Source organism: Episyrphus balteatus, chromosome 2, assembly GCF_945859705.1.
Source record: "Episyrphus balteatus chromosome 2, idEpiBalt1.1, whole genome shotgun sequence".
NCBI lineage: Eukaryota > Metazoa > Arthropoda > Insecta > Diptera > Syrphidae > Episyrphus > Episyrphus balteatus.
The window spans coordinates 29,778,871-29,799,907 of record NC_079135.1 but is presented as its reverse complement, the minus strand read 5'-3'; the positions used below and the strand labels follow the sequence as shown (position 1 = coordinate 29,799,907).

The 21,037-nt window shown below is 30.6% G+C and overlaps 4 protein-coding genes across 8 annotated transcripts; 2 read left to right on the top strand and 2 right to left on the bottom strand.

Moving 5' to 3' along the window:
* Positions 1-1,867: 1,867 nt before the first annotated feature.
* On the bottom strand, positions 1,868-2,909 carry LOC129912043 (phosphatidylinositol N-acetylglucosaminyltransferase subunit C). Its single transcript, XM_055990134.1, has 2 exons — positions 2,796-2,909; positions 1,868-2,722 (listed from the first exon to the last, which is right to left on the bottom strand). The coding sequence occupies exons 1-2, from the start codon at positions 2,796-2,798 to the stop codon at positions 1,868-1,870; spliced, it is 858 nt and encodes a 285-aa protein (XP_055846109.1). The 5' UTR covers positions 2,799-2,909.
* On the top strand, positions 2,442-8,194 carry LOC129912042 (DNA-directed RNA polymerase III subunit RPC5). The gene is made up of 5 exons (XM_055990133.1): positions 2,442-2,552; positions 4,022-4,150; positions 4,209-5,022; positions 5,107-5,360; positions 7,757-8,194. Exons 2-5 carry the CDS (start codon positions 4,118-4,120, stop codon positions 8,060-8,062), a joined length of 1,407 nt encoding a protein of 468 aa, XP_055846108.1. The 5' UTR covers positions 2,442-2,552; positions 4,022-4,117; the 3' UTR covers positions 8,063-8,194.
* A 47-nt stretch (positions 8,195-8,241) lies between these two features.
* LOC129912044 (nucleoside-triphosphatase THEP1) lies at positions 8,242-12,515 on the bottom strand. Of its 3 annotated transcripts, XM_055990137.1 has the most exons (5): positions 12,367-12,515; positions 12,212-12,230; positions 10,464-10,607; positions 8,457-8,605; positions 8,242-8,402 (listed from the first exon to the last, which is right to left on the bottom strand). In XM_055990137.1, exons 1-5 carry the CDS (start codon positions 12,407-12,409, stop codon positions 8,257-8,259), a joined length of 501 nt encoding a protein of 166 aa, XP_055846112.1. In that variant the 5' UTR covers positions 12,410-12,515; the 3' UTR covers positions 8,242-8,256. The 3 variants fall into 3 exon arrangements, with proteins under 3 accessions (XP_055846112.1, XP_055846110.1, XP_055846111.1); XM_055990135.1 differs by having other exon boundaries at positions 8,242-8,605; positions 12,367-12,513; XM_055990136.1 differs by having other exon boundaries at positions 8,242-8,605; positions 12,215-12,230; positions 12,367-12,512.
* Positions 9,849-20,767, top strand: LOC129912040 (ADP-ribosylation factor GTPase-activating protein 1). Of its 3 annotated transcripts, none has more exons than XM_055990128.1 (6): positions 9,849-9,973; positions 17,772-18,373; positions 19,235-19,349; positions 19,418-19,507; positions 19,866-19,925; positions 20,047-20,767. In XM_055990128.1, the coding sequence occupies exons 1-6, from the start codon at positions 9,971-9,973 to the stop codon at positions 20,563-20,565; spliced, it is 1,389 nt and encodes a 462-aa protein (XP_055846103.1). In that variant the 5' UTR covers positions 9,849-9,970; the 3' UTR covers positions 20,566-20,767. The 3 variants fall into 3 exon arrangements, with proteins under 3 accessions (XP_055846103.1, XP_055846104.1, XP_055846102.1); XM_055990127.1 differs by lacking the exon at positions 9,849-9,973 and adding an exon at positions 12,700-13,055; XM_055990129.1 differs by lacking the exons at positions 9,849-9,973; positions 19,866-19,925 and adding an exon at positions 12,695-13,055.
* Positions 20,768-21,037: the final 270 nt, after the last annotated feature.

Genomic DNA, 21,037 nt, shown 5'->3' with positions numbered 1-21,037 from the left:
TTTCCTGGAAAACAAAATATTTTGAAATATTTGTAATTAAGCAATACGAGGTGAGTCGTATATTCGTATTCAGCTCAAATTTGGAGGACATATTTCTCATAACATGATCTATAAATGCGTTTTGGACGCATTTCAGACGCGTTTTTTACGCGTTTCGGAAGCGTTTTGGACGTTTTGGACGCGTTTCTGACGCGTTTTGGACGCTTATTGGACGCGTTTTAGAAGCGTTTTGGACGCGTTTCGGACGCATTTCAGACGCGTTTCGGACGCGTTTCAGACGCGTTTTGGACGCGTTTCAGACGCGTTTTGGACGCGTTTTGGTCGAGTTTCAGACGCGTTTTGGACGCGTTTTAGACGCGTTTCGGACACGTTTTGGAGGCGTTTCGGACGCGTTTTAGACGTGTTTCGGATTTATATTTTATTTTTTAAATTAAATATTTTATTTTTTAAAGGTTGAGATCTTTAGATTAAATCTCTTTTCGCTTAAAATAAAATGTAATTATGAAAATGTGCTTTCCACTGTGATTTGAGTCCCTGGGATGACAAACACAACCAATGCATTTTCGAATATTTCAGGAGACCGATGTTCTAATTGATAAATTTGCAGATGAGATTTATTAAATAAATCTAACTTGTTCTTTGTATATAAAATCTATAGTACTATCATGAAGTGCAATTTTTTAGTTTGTTCGTTACCTGAGTGGTCGCGAGGGCGCTTAGATCGAATTAATAATGGGAGTAAGGAGATGAGATATATATTTCTGTTTGAAATTTGACATATTTTTTAGTTCGTTCGCTAGCTTACTTTTTTGGTGGCGCTGTTTTTTTCTCATGATAGTACTATAGATTTTATATACAAAGAAATCGTTGACCGAAACATAAAAAAAGTCATGTGTGTAATTCACAAGTGGTAGAAGTGAAAACTTAAAAAAAAAAATTCTTGCAAAAAAAAAGAAAAAATCTACCTATTTTTTATTCTATCTCCTTTAAATACATGTTTTTTATATGACAAGCTAGTATATTAATTTTATATCATCTGAAAGCTTATTGTTTCAGTTCAAAATATTTATATCGTCCATGTCAATACAACATCTACAAAAAGAGCTTATTTTTTTCAAACCAAATCACTTTTCATCAAAAAAGCAAAAAAATCAATCTTTTTCTCTTTTAACACCATTAAATATATTTTTTTAAATGACAACCTATAGTTAATTTTATATCATCTGAAAGGTTACTTCACCTTTTATATGACGTATGAATCATATTTCTACCATGCCTAGAAAAAAATAAGAATTTTTTAAAGCCAACTATGTCGAAATTTCAAGCTGAGATTACGGTAATTCCTACACTGGTCATCGTCAACAGATCTCCACAGGTGTTTTGATCAAAAGATATAACGTGTGTAGAAAAACAACATCTTTTTACCGTTATCTCAGAATTTTTAATATGAAATTAATTGAAATTTTGTACATTTATAGTTTATTTAATTACCTATCTATAGTACAAATTTCATTCATCTATCTATTGAAACAAAAAAGTTATAACAAGTTGAATGTTGGTGTCGCGTTTTCGTTTCATCTTGTTTCAAATCACTACGATACTAAAGAAGTTTTCACTTCAAAAAATACAAAATAAAGGTTTCTCTCAGACCTTGACCGAAATTTTTCTTTTTTTAAATAAATGTTATTTTATGACTTTAATTTAAAATGGCAATATATAAGAGTTATTAAAGAACCTTTCAAAAGGTTGAGATTTATTTCTGATCTCTGTAAAAAAACAATAAATTCAAAAAGCAAAACAAAATTCAATTTTTTGTATTTATGTATTTATTTTAAAAACAATTTCACTTATAAATCTTAATTTAACATTACAATTCTTTATCAATACTGCTAGCTTCATCAACAATAGCTTCATCCCATGGTCCATGAATATTCCTTTTGTATTTCTGTTGATACACAAATATCAAAGGACAAACAAAATTTATAAAAACAATAATAACAATATAAATATAAAATCCTTCTGTCGAAATTCCATACAAAAACGAACAACAAATAATAAAAATTGGACCCATATACCACGGTCTCCAATATCTTGCCGTAAAAATTGGATACAAAACAAAGAATATTGCTGATTGCACAAGAAGTACAAATGCACTATAAGAAGATGATAATCGTGAAGCTAAACATATTGATCCAAAGATTTCAGCATTCAATGATATCGTCTTGGAGACCATTGCAACATCAAGACCATAATCGTGGAATACAAGATTGAGAATGAATACAAAAACTGTCATTGTACAAATTGTATCCGTGCTAATGGCATCGGTTAATTTGTGCAACAAGGGTGAGAAAATATAACCAAAAATTAAAACAGCTAGAAGAGTTTTGGAATCCTCTATTAAATCGGTGAATTTCAATTGACGACCATGGCAAAGAACATAACCTAGACAAGTTGCTAAACCGCTAGGTAGTAGAATGTCAGTTGGTGATGCTTTTTCATAGAATAGCAAGTAGAATACAATGAGGAATCCAGTTATGCAGGACATTTGATTGGTGAGTTTTGTAGCACCTTGAATTGCTTCTGGCAGAGTATAGAACTTGACGTTTATGTTTGTTTGGAGATCTTGGAGGAATGATGGATCTGTGTAGTTATCTTCGTAGTCGACATTTTCGTATAGGTTTTTCTTCCATGGACGACGGGAATCTGTAGTCATGGCGGAGTACTAATTTAATTAAAATAAAAAATGAGTTTTATTAACGATTTTGTGAAATTTGTTTACAAATTTTTTTATTTACCATTTTGAAATGTCACTTACTTTTTGAAAGCAGGGTTGGCTGAGGAATAAGGCGAGTTCACAGTGAAAAAATAATTACCTATGAAGTCCTTAAGCTGGAAACACGTTTAAAATTCATGTTAATAGCTGCGTTCCTTTGGAAATATTTATCTACTGCTTAGTACTTAAAGCTGCTTTGAACTACTTTTTCAGTATAGCAAAAGTAGTTCAAAGTAGTTTTAAGTACTAAGCAGTAGATAAATAGTTCCAAAGGAACGCAGCTAATATAGCTTAGTACGCTGCTGATGCGAAACAAAATTTTTTGTCGGTCTCTACGAGGACAACGAAATGTTTGCGAAATCTCGACGGAGAAATACTTTTGTTTCGCATCAGCAACGTACTAGTCTTTAAGGGAGAGAAAATATTCACAAAAAATTCAAAACATTAATAATAAAATAAAAGAAAACACACACATCTCAGAAAGTGTCTGGCTACACAGTGTTGTGCCAATCACGTTCCAATTTACATTTTCTGGGAACAAACGTCAAAAAGAGGAACATCCTCACCCCTCTTGCCAACAACCTGACTGGTTAGGCGATTGAAAAATCACCGTGTATTCCGGCACAAAGGCATGCAATCACAAAATAAACAACAAAAACAAACAAAGAATGTTGTATTAATATTTTTAATTCGTGGTTCAGCAACTTTTATCTTTTGGAATCGGTCACAAAGCTAAGGTTTAGCACCATACATGTCCATACGATGTTAAAATAGCCAAATCCATGCTTGAACCAAAGTTGAACCACAAAACTAATCCACTGAAATAGCCAAATTAAACTCTAACCAAGGTTGAACCACGTTTGTACAACTCGCCTTAAAGCTGTCCCACACTAACAATTACTACCAACGACAAGCCTCAGACAGCTTTTTTGTATACAAAATATTGAACAAAAGAATTTCGACGTTCAGGTGTGGAATTTTTTCATACCAAACGTCGTCGGTGGCGTTTTTTGACGTCGCTCTTCTTTGGTGTTGTCTATTGTTGTGGGTCATCATTCTTTTGGGAGAGTCTTTTATTTAAAATTTTTAATACAAAATTTTAAAAACAAAATTTAAAAAAAATTGTTTGTATATCATTGTGAATCAAGTGCACTTACAGTTCTATTGTGAACTTCAAACAAAAACGTCAAACAAAATACACATGCTTGTGACATTTCTCTCGTTGAAAGCATATTTTTCTTTTCAAAGCATTTCAAGTTTTTCAAAACCATTCTTTCTGTGACCACGAATAAGTTCCATTAATAAACTTTAAATCATCATCAATTAAAAATTTAATTAATAAAAATGGATGAAGATGAAGATTACGTTGTAGAAGAGGTAAGCTTCCTATAATTTTCCATAGAATCATCCAAAAAATCTTCACCATTTCTCGTAGATTCCGGTGTTTCTATCAAAAAACTTGCAAGACAATTTATATCTCTTTCAATACCCCACCAAAACTCACATTACCAATTTCGATTCGGCAAATGTAGTAAATTGCTGTGTGAAACCTTTTAGCAACGATGTCAAAGTCGACTTTGCCATGAACATTGAATCCAAATACTACGATCGTTTCAAAGGCGAACAATTTGCCATCATGGCAGATGGCAAGACTCAAGCCAAAGGCGAACGACCCTCATTCAAACATGGCATCATGGATAAACAATCTTATATTAGCACAAAATCCATAGACAATGCTGCAAAGTATGTTGTCGGGATTCTGCAAGATAAAGAAGTCCATTTGTCCTCGTTGACAAGCATTTTGCAATTACGCCCGAATTTTCAGTATTTCGATAAAGAGGACAAACGTGCCAAGGCGGAGGAAAAGTCAATCAATGAAGAAGACGACGACGAAGAACTTCAGCAAGTCACTGTGAAATTTTCGAAAACTGGAGCGAATCGTAATAAGAAAATCAAAGACAAAAGCTATGATAGTTTTGTTAAACGATGTACTGAAGAGCCTTGGTGTGAGACACTTTGGCATCCTCGAACATCGCCAACTGCTGAGCTGGAGCGACAAAAGTTATTTGCCACTCAACAGCAGACAAGTCATTCAATGGAGTTGAAAGCTCAAAAGTATGCTGGCAAATTGTTGATTCAAAATTGCCAGGAAATGAGTATCGATACGGTTCTGCCATCTAAGGTGATTGGTAAGAGCAAGTTAAAAACTATGCCGTTGACTGATCAATTGAAGGTGATTCTTAAAGATGGTTAGTTGATTTGTCTCTTTCTCTTGTTTTAGAGAAAACTTCTTTTAGATTTGAATTGTATTTAATTTTATTTTAATTTTATAGCTCGCATGCTTACTTTTGATGATATCATGTCGATACTGACAGAAAGTGATGAATGTCTTAGTTCGGAAAGAAATGTGAATGGTATAAATTCGGAAAAATTCACTCCATTACTTGTGCTACGGACTTTGGCGCTAGTGGGAGTATTAATTAAAGGCAATTGGGTTGCCAAATCAGAAGTCATTTATCCTCCAGATAATTTATCGAATGCTAATGGTGTTGGTTCTGATTTGATGATTCGTGCTAGAGACTATATTGTAAGTTTAATTATATTATTAAAAAAAAAAAACAAATTATAATATTTCTAGAAATAATATTTTTGTGAGGTAGAATAGACCAAAGTGTGATATTCAATATCAAGCATCGTCGAGTGTTGTCAGTAATTGGATGGGGGACCGTTTGGAATTACCACGTGCTCATGAGTGTTTTTTTTTTATATTACTTTATTTTTACATAACTTAAATAATACTCGAAATAGAAATAAACTCTTTGCGATATAGATTTCTGACCATTCACGCGAACAGTTTGTCATTGCTGACTAGGAATCGAGAGTACGACTTTCCATTCGAAAAAAAAAGTCTTTAACCCAGTGTACTTTCCTTCTTGCGAGTAGGTTTATTTTCTTCATTCTTTCTTTTTTCGAAACATTTGATTATGTGCATGTATGTAACAGACTTGTTAACAGAACGATCGCTGCTGCTCCTGGGAAGTTTTTGTGCCTCTAAAGCAGTGTTGACTGGCGTTCCAAAATAATTCTAAGGTAGCTTAGCTTTGGTTGCTATATGATTAACTAACGAGTGAAGTCGGGATTCCAATTACCCAGTCAACTGTACCTTTTCTGGTAGAATTTTAGTATAGTTGCCCCTATACAGGGTTGTTCAAGAAGAATGTGTTAAAAAGCTAGAGCGTGTAGATTGGGTCGAGAGGAGAAAAAAATCGTATGGGAAGGGGGTTCTAGCTATAATGACAAGCTATACCTTTTTATTAAGCCAAAAATCTCTTTTATTTTGTTTTGAAATAACACTATAAAATAGTTTTTGAAAAATTAATATCCAAAAATTTTGAAAAAAAAAATCAAATTAATTTCTTTCAAAATTGTATGTACCTAATAATTTAGTTTTCAAAATTCAATGCTCTTATTTTCAGGAATTAAAAAAACAGAAGTACTACTTTTTTCTAAGAAACCTCTTTAGTTGTTACTTTTACGTGACTGGAATTGTTGGTAAACTAGTCTTCTATTGTTTTTTAGCATTCAGAGCTGTATGAGAATACAATAAAGTGATACTGTATTGGATTAACCCCGAATTAATACTATTTGTTTTCATAGATGTGGCCTGAAAACTGACCTGTGAATATTTCTTTTTATGTCTGCGGGGCCATGCACGCACAATTGCAAATTTCACATTTGTTTTAGTGCATGGCCCCGCTGACACCATAAGTTGTTTATTTTTGGCGAAGTTTTTTTTCATATAAAAAAATGACACAATTAATCTTAATCTTACGGCCATATTATTCACTAGTTTAAAAAATACATTTGGATGTAAAGAATGTCAGATGTCAAAAATAAATTCAAATCCATAATATTGGGTGCGTTCACGTACTCACAGATATCCTATCCAAGATACCTTAAGTATCCGATACGTTTGTGAACACGAATCAGCTGTTCTTCAAATCTACCATAAGATACACGAGAATCCAGAAATTTTTAGGATACCTTTGGATTTTTTTGCTTGTCAACACATGTTTACGATCAGCTGAGAGCGATATGGGATTACAACAACACAAAGGTATCCGGATACCCTTGGATCGGTACGTGAACGCACCCATTCACTACTTAAATCCAATTTTTTAAATCCAATCTCGTTAAATCCAAACAAATTTAAACTGCTCTCTAGAAATCTGTTTAACTTTATAAATCCAGATGTAAATTTCATTTTCACAGTGTTCAGTTGTTTTGTCAAGTATTTTGTGAAGGAAAAATAAAGATAAATGCAAATTATACAAAATTTATTGAATAATCACAAAATTATTTTTGATTCAATAATATGAACAAAAAATTAAATCCTTGGATTTATGAAATTCAGATTTAATGGATTGGATTTAAAATTAACTTTAGTCTAAACTAAATTCAGAGTGAATAACATCGCCGTTAATGTTACATAACTACCGTTGTTTTGTCTTTTCTGCAGTACTTGTAATGATGAAAGAGTTTCTGGTAATGTTGTTATTTTATGTAAAAAGAAAATGCTGAGATTTTATTTTTATTTAAAAAACATAATTATGTGCTGCAGCGTGGGTTCTGAAACCTGTTAATGATTGTGGTACCCTATAAACATCCTGACTTCAAACAGTTCATGTTTTATTTTCTTTAGAGCCACATTTCTAAAGATAGTTTGCATCTTGGGTGATCGTTTCTTCAAATTGCAATATTTTAACGCATTGGCATCTGAGCCAAGATGAGCTGACTTATAGTTACGTAAGCTGAATAAATATATTCCTCCAATATGACCGATCAAGAAATCGAAGATGCCAAACAGTGTTTTCTCGTATTGTTCTTCTATTATTATGAAGGTCTCTTTAAATTTCCATTCTTAAAAAAGTAAAATATTTGTAAACTTATGTTTATATTAAATTGTGTTTGTCTTCCTTTCAGCTTTACAAATTCTCCAAACAAGAATTCCTAGATCGACGTCAAGTGATCCAAGCAACTCAACTACCACCCGAAGAAGCATTAGAAACCTTACAATCCGTAGCTAAATTAAATACGGAAAAGAAATGGCAACTCCTTTTACCACCCGATAAAACTTTCATAATTCGCTACTCGGATCATGTGCAACGACAAGATATGCTTTGGCAGGCTACCGAACAGACATTTAACGAAATGGACTTTGAAAAGTCACCCAAACGAGTTCGCAAACGATCTGTCAGAGAAGCCAAATTAGATAAGTCATTAGCGTGAGATCACCTATCGAATTGTTAAGTTTCTATTATATAAGAATTAGGTTTTATACTACTACACACAAAATGTAAAAAATAAATACAAAAGAAAAAAAAAGAAATTATAATATTAAATCAAACATTAAACATATACATTATATATGTATATATATAAAAATAACAACAACAAATCAATTTTTTAAATTTATGTTTATTTTAAATGGTTAACATTTGATTTATTTTTTGAAATATTTCATCAACTATTTCATTGCGATTCTTCTTTGTTATTTCCAATACTAATGAACTGTGGTCACTTCTAATCTTTTCAACAATATCAATTGTTTGACGATTTGGTATGGTTGCTAGAATAAGAGTTTTTCCGAATACCTCTTCGATTCGTTGTTTAAATTTTTTACTCAATAATTCCATTTTGCCAATTTCATCGACAATTAAAATTGTCTTCGCTTCAATTTTAAGCATCGGGAGAGCAATATCTTCAAAGTCTTTTGTATAAACGGAGTATTTTCCGACATGTGGACGTCTTATGTTGTCAGTTGGATGCTCTCTGTGAAAACATTTATGAAACGAAATTGTAAATTCCGTTATATTTTTTTTTTTTGTTACTATTACAAGAGTTTTTGTATGATATACTTTTAACAAAAGCCGAATTTAATTTTGGGGAAATACTACAAGAGACCAAATGACCAATCAGTGGAGGTGAAGAAGGATACACGAAAGGACATCCAGTACCGAGAAATTGATCATATCGAGGTAGTGAAAGATCAAGCATCTGCTATAATCACAGAAAACAACATTAGCGCGTAAAGTGAAATAAAAAAGAATTGCTCCTTTTAACCGCTGCTTTTTGGCTTAAGAAGGTAATTTAGTTGCAAAACCCTCTCTCTAGCTATATAATTAAAGTAACGATGTACAAAACTCTTATGTCCTGCTATATGATGCGGAGGCTTGAAGTTTGGCGTAGGCGGATGAAAACTCTTTGGATTGCTTTGAGAGAAAAAAATGTCGGAACTCTCGTGCGTAACTATATAAATGGAAGGGGATCTCAACCTACTTGCGTAACCGCAAAAAAGACAATCGGCTCTATCAAGATATCCGTCGGAGCGAAAAATTCTCTGATTTCATACGAATCATGCTTCGAATAGTTCTTCCGACAGGTAGAAACTGTACGGAATTCGGAATTTACGCTCCTACGGATACCTTGATAGGGCCAAATACAATTCCTTTCGAATTTCTAATCGACACAGTGATTGAATAGAGCAGAGTGCTTCCCAAGTGCGAAAAGTTGTAAACTCTTGTATCGATGATCGATGGAAGGATTAGTTAAACTTTTGTGATGACGAGACATGAGAATAACCATCGTTTCAAGAAGGGCTCAGCATCATTTACAAAGATAAAATAACTTTTAATTAAATTTTAAAATTAAAAAAATATTATAAAAATTAGTTTAAATTTTCAAAGACTTCTCTTAAAATAGTTTTGACCTCCAAACAAGGAATGCCATTTTACTTCTTGTATGATTTTTTTTTTTTTTTTTTTTTTTGAAAATCGTTAAAGCCGTTTTTTAAGTTTTTCATTTATGAAAATTTTCAAAAAGTTTTAAAGAATGAATATGGTATTCCATATAAAAGGAAGTATTAATCGACACATAAAAACAAAGCTTCAATAAAATTTAAAATTTATCATTCTGAAAGCGTTTTATTCGCACAAAACTTATAGTTTTGTGTGAATAAAACTTTTTCATCCGTTTTCAAAACATCGATATTTAAAAATTAAATTTTGAACTTCGTTTTAAAAATTCAAAAATTATTTTTTTTTTAATTTTTCCTTAAATCTAGCATTTGAGTAACTTAAACTTTTTTATTTTAGTAGTGTCGCTTAGGAGTAAGTGAGCCATTAAGGAACCGGTCTTATGGTAAGTACAGTTCATAAATTTCAAAAAAATATTTTTCTTTTTCAAAAGTACGACCTCATCCTACACATAAGACATAACCTACATGTATTTTTTTTAAATCAAAATCGTTAGAGCCGTTTTTGAGGAAAACAGCTTTTTCCATTTTCGTCATATGGTAAGTACCGTTAACTTTGATCCTACAAAAAGGTAGAGAAGGGAATCACCAAAAACTCTTACCTACGAACTTTAAAGAAAATCGCTTATTATTTTATGTAGAAGCTCGAGATAGAGACAGACGGACAGACAGAATTGCGAGACCCACTTTTTTGACATTCTATATCATTCTATAAAATTAAAGTCATGTCTGATATTTATCTGGAATTATATTTTTTTTTCGTATCATAAACTTTACCTTGGAAAATTTTTATGCGATTGCAACAACCTCTATCAAGGAATCCGTTCATAATGGGTTATTATTACAAAACTGAGTATATTTTAAAAGCTACTGTACCTTGCTAAAACTCCCCGTTTACCATTAACATCAACGACATCAAAACCAATTCTAATTCCATTTTCTGATCGCATTTCTTCAGTAAAAAATCCAATACACTTGATGTGTTTCTCATTAAAAATTTTAATCAATTTTTTAACAATTCGCTGGCTGAGAATTATAAGGGTGTATTTCATACAAAATACAAAAAATGAGTTTTATACACCAAAATTTTCGTAATTTCAACTGCTTTCAGATAAAATTTAAAAAAAAATTAGAAAAAACTTAATGGCGACGGTACAGTTAAAAAAGACATACAACTTTCATGATTTCACATAAATGTACTAATATAATAAGGTTCTATGTCATTCAAATTTCAACATAGAACCCTTTTACTGATTTTTTTCAAACAAAAAAATACTTTGATTTAAGTTACATAGAACTTTTTTGTGCAAATTCTTCAAAATGAAATCTTATGGAAATCGTCTTTTTTTAACTAAAGTAAAAATAAAAGATCTTTTGATGTTTTTGCTGGTATTGAACAACAGGGGTGGAATCGGCTAACTTGATAGTCAATAGTTGACAGTCAAAAACGATGATATTGCTCCATAATTCTTCGTTTTTGACTATCAACTATCGACTATTAAGCTAGCGGATTTCACTCCAGGACTTTTGCTATCTCGTTCTGTACTCTTTAAACCAAAATATGTACTATCCAACCTTAACTTTTGCAATAATTCATTCGGGTTACCTAACCTAGATATTTTTACATCATAATTAAATTAGAGTAATGTTTTTTGTGTGCCAAGAATTGGAAGTGATTTTTTGAAACCTTTTTTTTCATAATCGAGGTTGGGGATTTCATAGTTCGTATTAATAAACCAAAAGTTAAAGAAACATTTAGATTCCTTAACTTAAAACAAAAGAAGTCAAAACTCAAAAAGTACCAAAAATGTACCTTCGGACAAACCTAAATCCGATGGCAAGATATACTAGATCCAATCCTCTTAAATTAATAAGATTTCTAATAAAAAAAAGTAAAATTTGTTTGTTAGAATCAAAGTTAACAAGAATTTTCTTCTTAAGAAAATTTACGTGCTAAGATTGAAATGATTTTTCATTAATTTTATGTGCATTCTCATTAAAATTAAAAGATTAAACAAACTTTTAATTTTTTTGGCATACATTTTGCACCGTAGAAGATGATTGTTTTAAGCTACTGTCTTTTTGGCAAAAAGCATGCAAAAATCCGATTAATTTAATACAAATTCTTATTGTTTTTAGAATGTCTTTTTTCTGTATACCTAATTCAACAAAAGCAGGAATTCTGATTTGTGGTATTTTTTCTGTTATTTTAAAAAGAATTTGACTGTTTTGTGCAAAATTTGAATAAAATTAAATTAAATCAAAGCCTACCTATTTCACGATGAAGTCACTTTTTTTCATATAAAATCCATTTATTACATGTAAGCTCTTTATAACTATTAGGTTCTATGTTCAACATAGAACCTTTTTCAAATTTTTTTACAAACTTTTTCATAAAAAGGTTCTATGTCACTTTTTAAAAATGCTCATAGAATCCTATTTTGTGGTGAAATTAATGTTTTTTTCATAGTTTTATGACTTTTTTAGGGTCGATTATAAGATTGCATCAATACTTTACTGCTATGTAACTATTTTATCCAAAAACCAGCCTTAAAAATCTTTGAAATCGATTTTCTCAAAACAAAGGGGAGTTGACATACAACCCTATAATTCTCAGCCAGCGAATTGTTGTTTTTCCAACTCCTGTAAGAAAAATAAAAGAAAAAATGGGTCATATTTTATGACTGTGACTGTATAAATAAATAACTTGACAGACGGCATTCATTCATATTTCCTCTTCTAAAATGTACAATAAAATCTTAAAATAAAAATGATTTACCTGGAATTCCAGTTAATAAAATACTAGATATATTCTTTTCCATAATTAACACCAATTATTTATGAATTTTTCATCAAAATAATTAAAAAAAATTATAAAAAACTAGGCACAAAACCAGCCGATATGATAGATTATTGTCATATATGTTGCATTCACAATAGAAAGAACAGTAGAATAATCAAAACATTTATCTTCTTACCATACTTGCCACCATCTTGCGGACAATTCCATGAACTACTCGAACACGTCAACAAAAAATATGGCTAAAATTTGACGTTGATTGTCACTTATAACTTTTGTCAGTAGTTGAAGTTTTTGCTCCTGCACTAAAAAATTTATTTCATTTTTTTTGCAATAAAAATCTGCAACCAATTTTGTGTTTTTTTTCGAATAAAAAAAAGAAAAAAATAATGACCATTCACTTAATTACTTTACATTAAAATCAATTAACAAATAAACAAAATGAAGAGATAAAAAAAAACCTTCAAACAAGAAAACTCTTTGTTTTATGAAAGTAAAATCCAATCAGAAACAGAAACATTTTTATAACAAAACCAAGAGAAAAAACTACTCAACAAAACTCCAAAAACTCCTACAGAATATTCTCTAATTAATTTCTTCAATAAAACATGGCAAGTCCAAGAACACGTCGTGTTTTGCAAGAGCTCAAACCCCAAGATGAAAATAGTGTAAGTATACAACAAAAAAAAAAAAATTGAAGACATGACCTTCGAATCTTGTTTCGCTGTGCTAAATCACACAACGAGTTTTCTATTTTTTTTCTACATCATCATCAAATAATTCCAAAACTACTTTGATATTTATTTCACTTATTTTTGCATTGATTCATTTGAAAAACGGAAACAGGTAGACTGTGTGTTTACTGATTTCAGTAATGGCGTTTTTGATTGGCAGTCCGGAAGCGTCCGGAATCATTCTGAAAGCGTTTTATTCGTACAAAACTGACAGTTTTGTGTGAATAAAATTTTTTCAGAATGATTCCGGACGCTTCCGGACTGCCAATCGAAAACGCCATAAGTCTTTTGACATACTTGGTCACAAAACCTTGTTAATAAAACTAAGAGCCATATGCTGGGTCCACACTAGGTTGATCAACACGTTCAACATACGTTCCAAATCGACATACTGAAGAGTTAAACTTTTCCTTATTATTCTAACAGATGCATCTGGGACATATCTGAGCCTACACATCAACTGAGCCAGTTTGGAAAGTTTTAACTATTTACTACGTCGATTTGGAACGAATGTTGAACGTGTTGATCGTTCGGAAGATATTACCTTTTGACCAGCTTTAGGTTTCAAAGAAAATAGTGTTCCACAAGGAAGCCACTTAGGTCCCATATTGTTCACTTTATACATAAATGATGTGACCACAATTATTAAAAACTATTCTCTTATAATGCAGACGATATAAAAATATTTAAGGGTTTATATCCAGTTGTTTTTTTGCATATATTGTCTGAAAAAGTGGTTTTCGTCATGACGTCCGTCGGTCTGTGCGTCGGTGCGTCTGTGCGTCGTCAAAAAAAGGTGTACAAGAAGCTGCAGCCTAAACAGGTGGACGAATTTTCTTGAAATTTCGTACAGATGATTATTTCGTAATTTCCAAGGTTGGTTTTTTTTTGTTTTTTAATATCTCGCCTAGAACGTATACCTCCCATACAAACTTTTCGAGGTATTGCAATTTTCTCGAAAACGGCTCTAACGCTTTTGATTAAATTTGACACAAGTAATGCTGTACGTATATCTAATATAACTGCGTTTTTAGTTTTTCTCAAAAAATACGGATAGTGGAAATATGACAATTTCTTTTTTTTAATCGCTAATGTCGGCTCTTCCCGTGTATCGTTAATGAGTTATTGCAATTTTCTCGAAAACGACTCTAACGATTTCGATTAAATTTGGTATTAGTTATAGTCTTAATGAGTCTAACAAAACTGCGTTTTTAGTTTTTCACAAAAATTTCCTAGAACGGTATGGCGTTGCCGATTTCTGCCAAATTGATGCATTTTTTAGTTAATGTCGTATATTTCATCAAAGGCTAAGCCAATTTTATTCAAAATTTGCAGACAGATATTTCTTGTCATTTAGAAGTGTAAAATGTAAAAAAATCTAAAATGTTTAAAAAAAAAAAGTTTAAATGGAATTTTTTTACTTTTATTTTTTTTTTTCTTCAAAATTTAACAAAAATCTTTAATTTCCAATAGTTATCTAAGATATAGATACTTTGAACTACAAGAGCAAGTACGTGCGGCCCCAGTCGTGCATTTTATTTTTTTGACGCTTTCATTTCGTTTCGAATTTGGTACACCATTTTTGAAATCTGCAAGAAAATCAATTTCGGTTACGAATTCAATTCGTAGCGAAAATCAGTACAGTGCCGATTGTCCGAAAATTGCACATTGATTTGACAAATAGTTTCAGAGAATGCAGGTGGCCATGGCACAGAGGAATAAGTAGATTACTGCAGAGCCGTAATCGTGGCACATAGGAGTATTTTCATCAAAAATCTGGACATAATTATTGTTCGTGGTTTTTGTTAGTATTTCTGTTTAAAATGAATATTCCTACAAGAAAATACAATACAAACCTAGTTTTTGTTATTTTTATTTTTCCATCAAAAACTCAAAAATTTGATTAATGGCCTATACTCCGCCTGTCGACATTATTTTTCTCAATTTTTGTTCTTCATAACTAATACACAATTCTCAGTTTCTTTTCTCTCTTCCCCATCCTTAATTAAGATCACCCAAAATAAAATACACTAATAACATCAGTAAACTTAATTTAAAAATAAAAAAACGTTGCATAAAGTAAGGAGTATTTTCTATCAGAAAGTGAAAAACTAATTGACCCTCAATTCTTTTTTTGCATTGGTTTAAGGAATATATTAACTAGCTCATAACTTTCAATTCATCGCAGAATAACGGAGTATACTAAAACAAAATCATTCAAGTTCAAATAGTAGGTAGCTTAACAAAAATAACAAGTTTTTATATACTTGTTCTAAGTCCGAATTGAAACAGAAAACACTATCAAAAATTTCCAAAACTTTATTAATATCGTTAATAAATAACTGAAGAAAAATTCTCCATTTAGTTTTTTTTAGATTTCTATCACAACACTTCGATATCGCATATTGAATAACACTTACCAAAGTACTTCGCATTGAAATAAAAATGAGGTAGATGTAATAGTAAACTTTGAACTCATTTTTTAACAAGACACGATCGAAAAACAAAAAAAAAAAATAAGTGCAGAGATTGACCCATGTTTATTTTGCGCCCACTTTGACAACTTTTTTGGTGTCAATTTTGATTTTCAGAAAATCGACTTTTGACCAGGTTTTTACTGCAAATACTCTTATGTGCGTCCGTGTGGCAAGTGACATTATAATGCAAAATTGTATAGAGAATTAAAAATAGTACCCTTACGGCAATATTATTCACTCTGGATTTAGTTTGGATTAAAGTTAATTTTAAATGCAATCGCTCAAATCCGAATTTCATAAATCCAAATATTTAATTTTTTGTTCATATTATTTACTCAACAAAAATTATGTGGTTATTCAATAAATTTTGCATTTATCTTTATTTTTTCCTTTTCAAAATGCTTGACAAAACAACTGAAATTTTAAGATTGGATTTAAGTAGTGACTATTATGGATTTGGATTTATTTTTGACATTTCTTTTCATCCAGATGTATTTTTAAACTAGTGAATAATATAGCCGTTATTGTCATATCTTTAAAGCCTTGCCAAAAAAGGTTATCTAGGCTTGAATTCCATGACAACCCACTTTTAAAAAAAAGTACTTGACGATAATATCAATTTTGCTATTCAAGACAGATATTACATATCACCCGTAAGCATTTTAAATCAAAAATCTAGAAAAAATTCTTGAAACAGAAATTGATAACCCCTCTCATCTCCCACAGTTCTATTTAAAAGCAAGCTCTGAAAATCATAGAGCTTGAAACTATCATAACTTCTATTCTTGACAATTTTATTTAACTGCATTTTATTATTTTTTTTTATTTTTATTGTGCAACGTTAGGTATGATTAACGAAGAAAAAAAAAAAAAATAATAAAAAATTATTAAAATTATTTTTATTTTAAGTGGAGTGATTGAATATAATTCAATATAAGTTCAAGTGAGTTAGGTATGATTAGATATTACTATCTAGACTTATAAATGCAAATAATGTTATTAATACAATACTGTATAATAATTATTATATAATTATTATATAATAATTATTATATTATATAATAATTATAATTATTCTTTTTTTTTTCAGTTTTGTTTTGTTTTCTTTTTTTTTTTGTTAGTTTTAAATATAAATTTCTAAAAATTTTAATAAAATATTTGTGTTAATATTGAGCAAACACTTGTCTTACTAATTTATTTTGTATGTTGTTTGAAACTTAATATTTATTCATGTTTTATCTCCTGAATATTATACTAAAATATTATACCAGACCAATTCTAAGTCGATAATTTTAGTAACTAAGAATTTTTGTTATTTAAGCCTCAATTAAATTTATTCATTTGTTCATTATGTATGCAGACGATATCAAAATATTTAAAGAAATATCTTCAGTTAGTGACTGTCTTAAACTTCAAGTTCAAGAAGATCTTCAAAACTTTAGGAAATGGTTTATTACAAACCGCTTATTTTTAAATGTTGACAAGTGTAAAACAAGTGTATAATTACTTGTTTGACCCGCTTGTCCATTAACTAGACCGTCCTTTTTTTTCTTTCTTGGGGATTATACTTGACCCAAAACTAATGTCGTTTTCTATTTGCTTTTGAGATTTTTGTGTAAAAATCTCAGATTTTCCACTACAAATAGAATATGAAATCTAGTTTTGTAATTGTGTACGAAATCTGTGCGTATAAAAAAAAACCTTTTTAAAATAAAACAACAACAAATGTTCAGACAAATGTCAAATCTCACTACGTCCCTACTCTCAAAGTGTAATGCTATTAAATCTCTACTCTACTTTCAAAGCAATACAAAATATTTACAGATTTGTTACATTATTAAATTAATAACATCGCCATCAACTTTGGATCGTTTACATTTCAGTTTTAGCCAAGCTAACATAAGAAGACAAATATCTTTATGTCCATCTTTCACTAGAGTAAATTATGGATTAAATATAAAATTGATTTCAGTATTTAATAAATATTACTTTTTTGATCTCTTCCGTTATTGATCTTTTTAAAAGTATTAATTTCAAAAAAAGATTTTTTAATATAAAAATATAATGTGAATTTGAACTGTGCTAGTTTAAAGATATTATTACGCATAATATATATTATATACGCATTAAATAAATAAACCTATAACCAATGTGTATGTTGTTCATTTTACAGAAATGCTTCGAATGCGGAGCCCATAATCCACAATGGGTTTCAGTAACTTATGGCATATGGATATGCTTGGAGTGTTCGGGTAAACATCGTGGTCTCGGGGTGCATTTGTCATTTGTGCGTTCAGTCACAATGGACAAATGGAAAGACATTGAATTGGAAAAGATGAAAGTTGGTGGCAATCGCAAGGCCAGAGACTTTTTTGACGATCAATCTGATTGGAATGACAGTGCACCAATTCAACAGCGTTATAATTCAAAAGCTGCTGCATTGTATCGCGATAAGATTACCACATTGGCACAGGGCAAAAGTTGGAATTTGAAAGAGGCTGAGAAGGGTTTACCTTCACGTTCTGGTGGGGGATTTGGTAATAGTTCTTCATCAACAACAGGAGGCAATTCAATTTCGCATTCAAAGAGTAGTGGTTCGTTTACTAGCAATCAAGGACATTCATCAACTGGTGGTGGGTCGACTGGTGGCTATCAGAATGGAGGTGGCTATAATGACAGCAATTTGACTTATCAAAATTTGAATAGCCAAGAATTCAAAGATCAGAAGGAGGATTTCTTTAATAAAATGCAGGAGCAGAATGCAACGAGACCTGAGTAAGTTGTTTTTATTTATTTTCTTATTCTCATATCGATTTGGTTTAATCTTGTTGTGACGTAGGTGTATCGAAACGTATTTAAATGTATAAAGAGAAAATATTTGTTTTCAACGTAGACGAATCAAGGTTTTGTAGACAACAACTTTGTGACACGTAATCTGAGATAAAAGTAAACAATGAAAAAAAAAAAATATACATATGAGCAAAGAAACACATTATGTGTCAACTTGCTACGCTTTGCAGTTGTTTATATTTTATTTTTTGTGTACACCACACGTTACACTTTAGAAGTCTTGCAAAATTAATGTGAAATTGGTGAAACGTTAGCGATAAGTAATTATCATATTTCTGAAATAATAATTTATAACAAAAAAATTATATTTTTATATATTTTTGAATTTCCCTGTTATAAATATCAACTTAGATTTTTGAATATATTTACCCCTTGAATTTCTATACCAATAAAGTCCTCCAAATAAAGTGTGCGATACTTTCTAAAAACAGATACATATATTAAAAAAAAATGTGAAAATCGTTAGAGCCGTGTTTAAAAACAAAAAAAAAAATTCTCGTATACATGTAAGTTCTCCAAAAACGACACGATAAACTATATAAGTTGTTATGGCATTTTCAAGGAATTAATAAGACAAGAATAATAACAAAGTATAAAAAACCTACCGCAATCTATACTCTCATTTTTTGTACAATTGTTGTGCTGTGAAGTGGTTCTTAATCCAAATCCAGAAAATAATAATTCAATTTAGCTACTATAGTATGCATCTCAGCAAAGATGAATTATTTAAACTCACATTATTTAAATTATCTAAATTTATATTTAAATACAAAAATTATTTTTCAGTCATTTGCCACCAAATCAAGGAGGTAAATACTCTGGCTTCGGATATACTCGTGATCCACCACCAAAGACTCAATCCCAGGAAATTCTTGATTCAACTCTGTCTTCGTTGGTTTCGGTAAGTATACTTATTGTTTGCAAATATACAAAAAAAAAACCTGAACATATTATTCTATTCCTCATTAGGGCTGGAGCTTATTGTCATCTGGAGCATCTAAAATTGCAGTAACAGCTAAAGAAAAGGTTGTGACGTACGGTAATGTGGCATCTAGCAAGGTATGCTTTTGATCTTAGTTTAAGTTGCGATCATTTAATTTGTTTAATTCCATTTCTTTTTTTTCCTCTTTGATATTTTTATTTATGTTAAATTTTGAAAAAAAGTAAGTTCTGATAAAACTTTAAAAAATCCAACTTGGCTAACTGCCAAACAATTCTAAAGTGTTGTGTGTTTTTCATAACTCTTAAAATTTTGTCACTTTTTCATTAATTTTTTGGCTTTTTTATATTGCTTTTAAATTTATTATTTTTAGTTCCTCAACCTAGTAACAAATAAATGATCGCTAGATATTCAATTTTCCATTTCATATTTTTTTCTTTGTGTAATTTATTTTATTTTGTTTTATTTGATGTAAAGATTAGAGATGGTGGTTTGCTTGAAACCGTTAGCACTCAAGTGTCTGATGTAGCTTATAAGGTTTGTTTTTTATTTTATTTTTTAATTTATTTTTTAAATATCATGTTTTGTTTAATATGTGTGATTGTGTGCCTTAGCACATTTTTAAAAATATTCTAATTTGTATTCTTTAAAATCTCAGGTAACTGACATAAGCAAACGGGGTTGGAGTAATTTAGCCGGAAGTAATATTAACTCACCACAAGGCGGCTACACCGGATTTAATCAAGAGACACGTTCCGAAGGCGGATATCAACGATCACAATCGGCGGGAAAACTTTCTTCGCAATCAAATCCTAACGACATTGATTGGGGCTGGAATGAGGACACTTTACAATCCAATCAATCTTCTTTATCCTATCAGAATGCAGTAAACACCACCGCAGACAACAACGGTGCAGACAGTGACGACTGGTCTGGCTTTGACACAAGTAGTTATCAGAATGCTTATCAAAATCAGCAAACTACAACAACAGAAACGAAAAAGACCACAGTGAAAACATCATCAACTACAACTAAAAAGAATCTAAAACTTTCCAGCAACAAATCCCAAGGTGATGGGGATGGTTTCGAGGATTTAGACGTGAAAAATGTCAAACCTAAAAATGCAAATCAATTGAATAATGCAGAAGATGATGCTTGGAATTTACTCAATAACTAGAAAGCTCAGAATTTCTTTGAGAGTTATTCATTTGTTTTTTTTTTTTTTAGGTTTATATAAAATTGTAATCGAAAAAGAGATATAAAATATTTAATTATTATTATTTTTTTTTGTCATTGTCCATGTAATACCGCACTGTTATTCAATTTACAACTTTTGTGGCAAACAGAAAATTAAATAAAATTTATAGAACATTCGCATATTTTAACCAATTTTAAGTTTAATCGCTAGCTATGCAGAAAGCTGTCTCATTTTTGAATCTCAGTTTTTTGTAAATCTTCCATGCAACAAACAAAAAATTATTAATGACATAAAAATTAGGTTTGAGATTGAGAATAAGAGTTTTGCATACTAGTCGTTCTATGTAAAGATTGTTTCATTTTAAGGCGTCCGTATTTTATGAAGAAAAGAAACGAAATTTAAAAACATTTTAACGAAATTGTATATGTAACATAAAGAAAACTTAAATCAA

Bases quoted from the DNA above. Each gene is read 5' to 3' on its own strand.
- LOC129912040 (XM_055990127.1), top strand. From the start codon at position 12,996: ATGGCAAGTCCAAGAACACGTCGTGTTTTGCAAGAGCTCAAACCCCAA. The intron at 13,056-17,771 runs GTAAGTATACAA...TTCATTTTACAG, and splicing joins AACCCCAAGATGAAAATAGT to AAATGCTTCGAATGCGGAGC. The intron at 19,926-20,046 runs GTTTGTTTTTTA...TTAAAATCTCAG, and splicing joins TGTCTGATGTAGCTTATAAG to GTAACTGACATAAGCAAACG.
- LOC129912044 (XM_055990135.1), bottom strand. From the start codon at position 12,409: ATGGAAAAGAATATATCTAGTATTTTATTAACTGGAATTCCAG. The intron at 8,606-10,463 runs GTACAGTAGCTT...ATGTTTTCACAG, and splicing joins AAACGGGGAGTTTTAGCAAG to AGAGCATCCAACTGACAACA.
- LOC129912042 (XM_055990133.1), top strand. From the start codon at position 4,118: ATGGATGAAGATGAAGATTACGTTGTAGAAGAG. The intron at 4,151-4,208 runs GTAAGCTTCCTA...CATTTCTCGTAG, and splicing joins AAGATTACGTTGTAGAAGAG to ATTCCGGTGTTTCTATCAAA. The intron at 5,023-5,106 runs GTTAGTTGATTT...TTAATTTTATAG, and splicing joins GAAGGTGATTCTTAAAGATG to CTCGCATGCTTACTTTTGAT.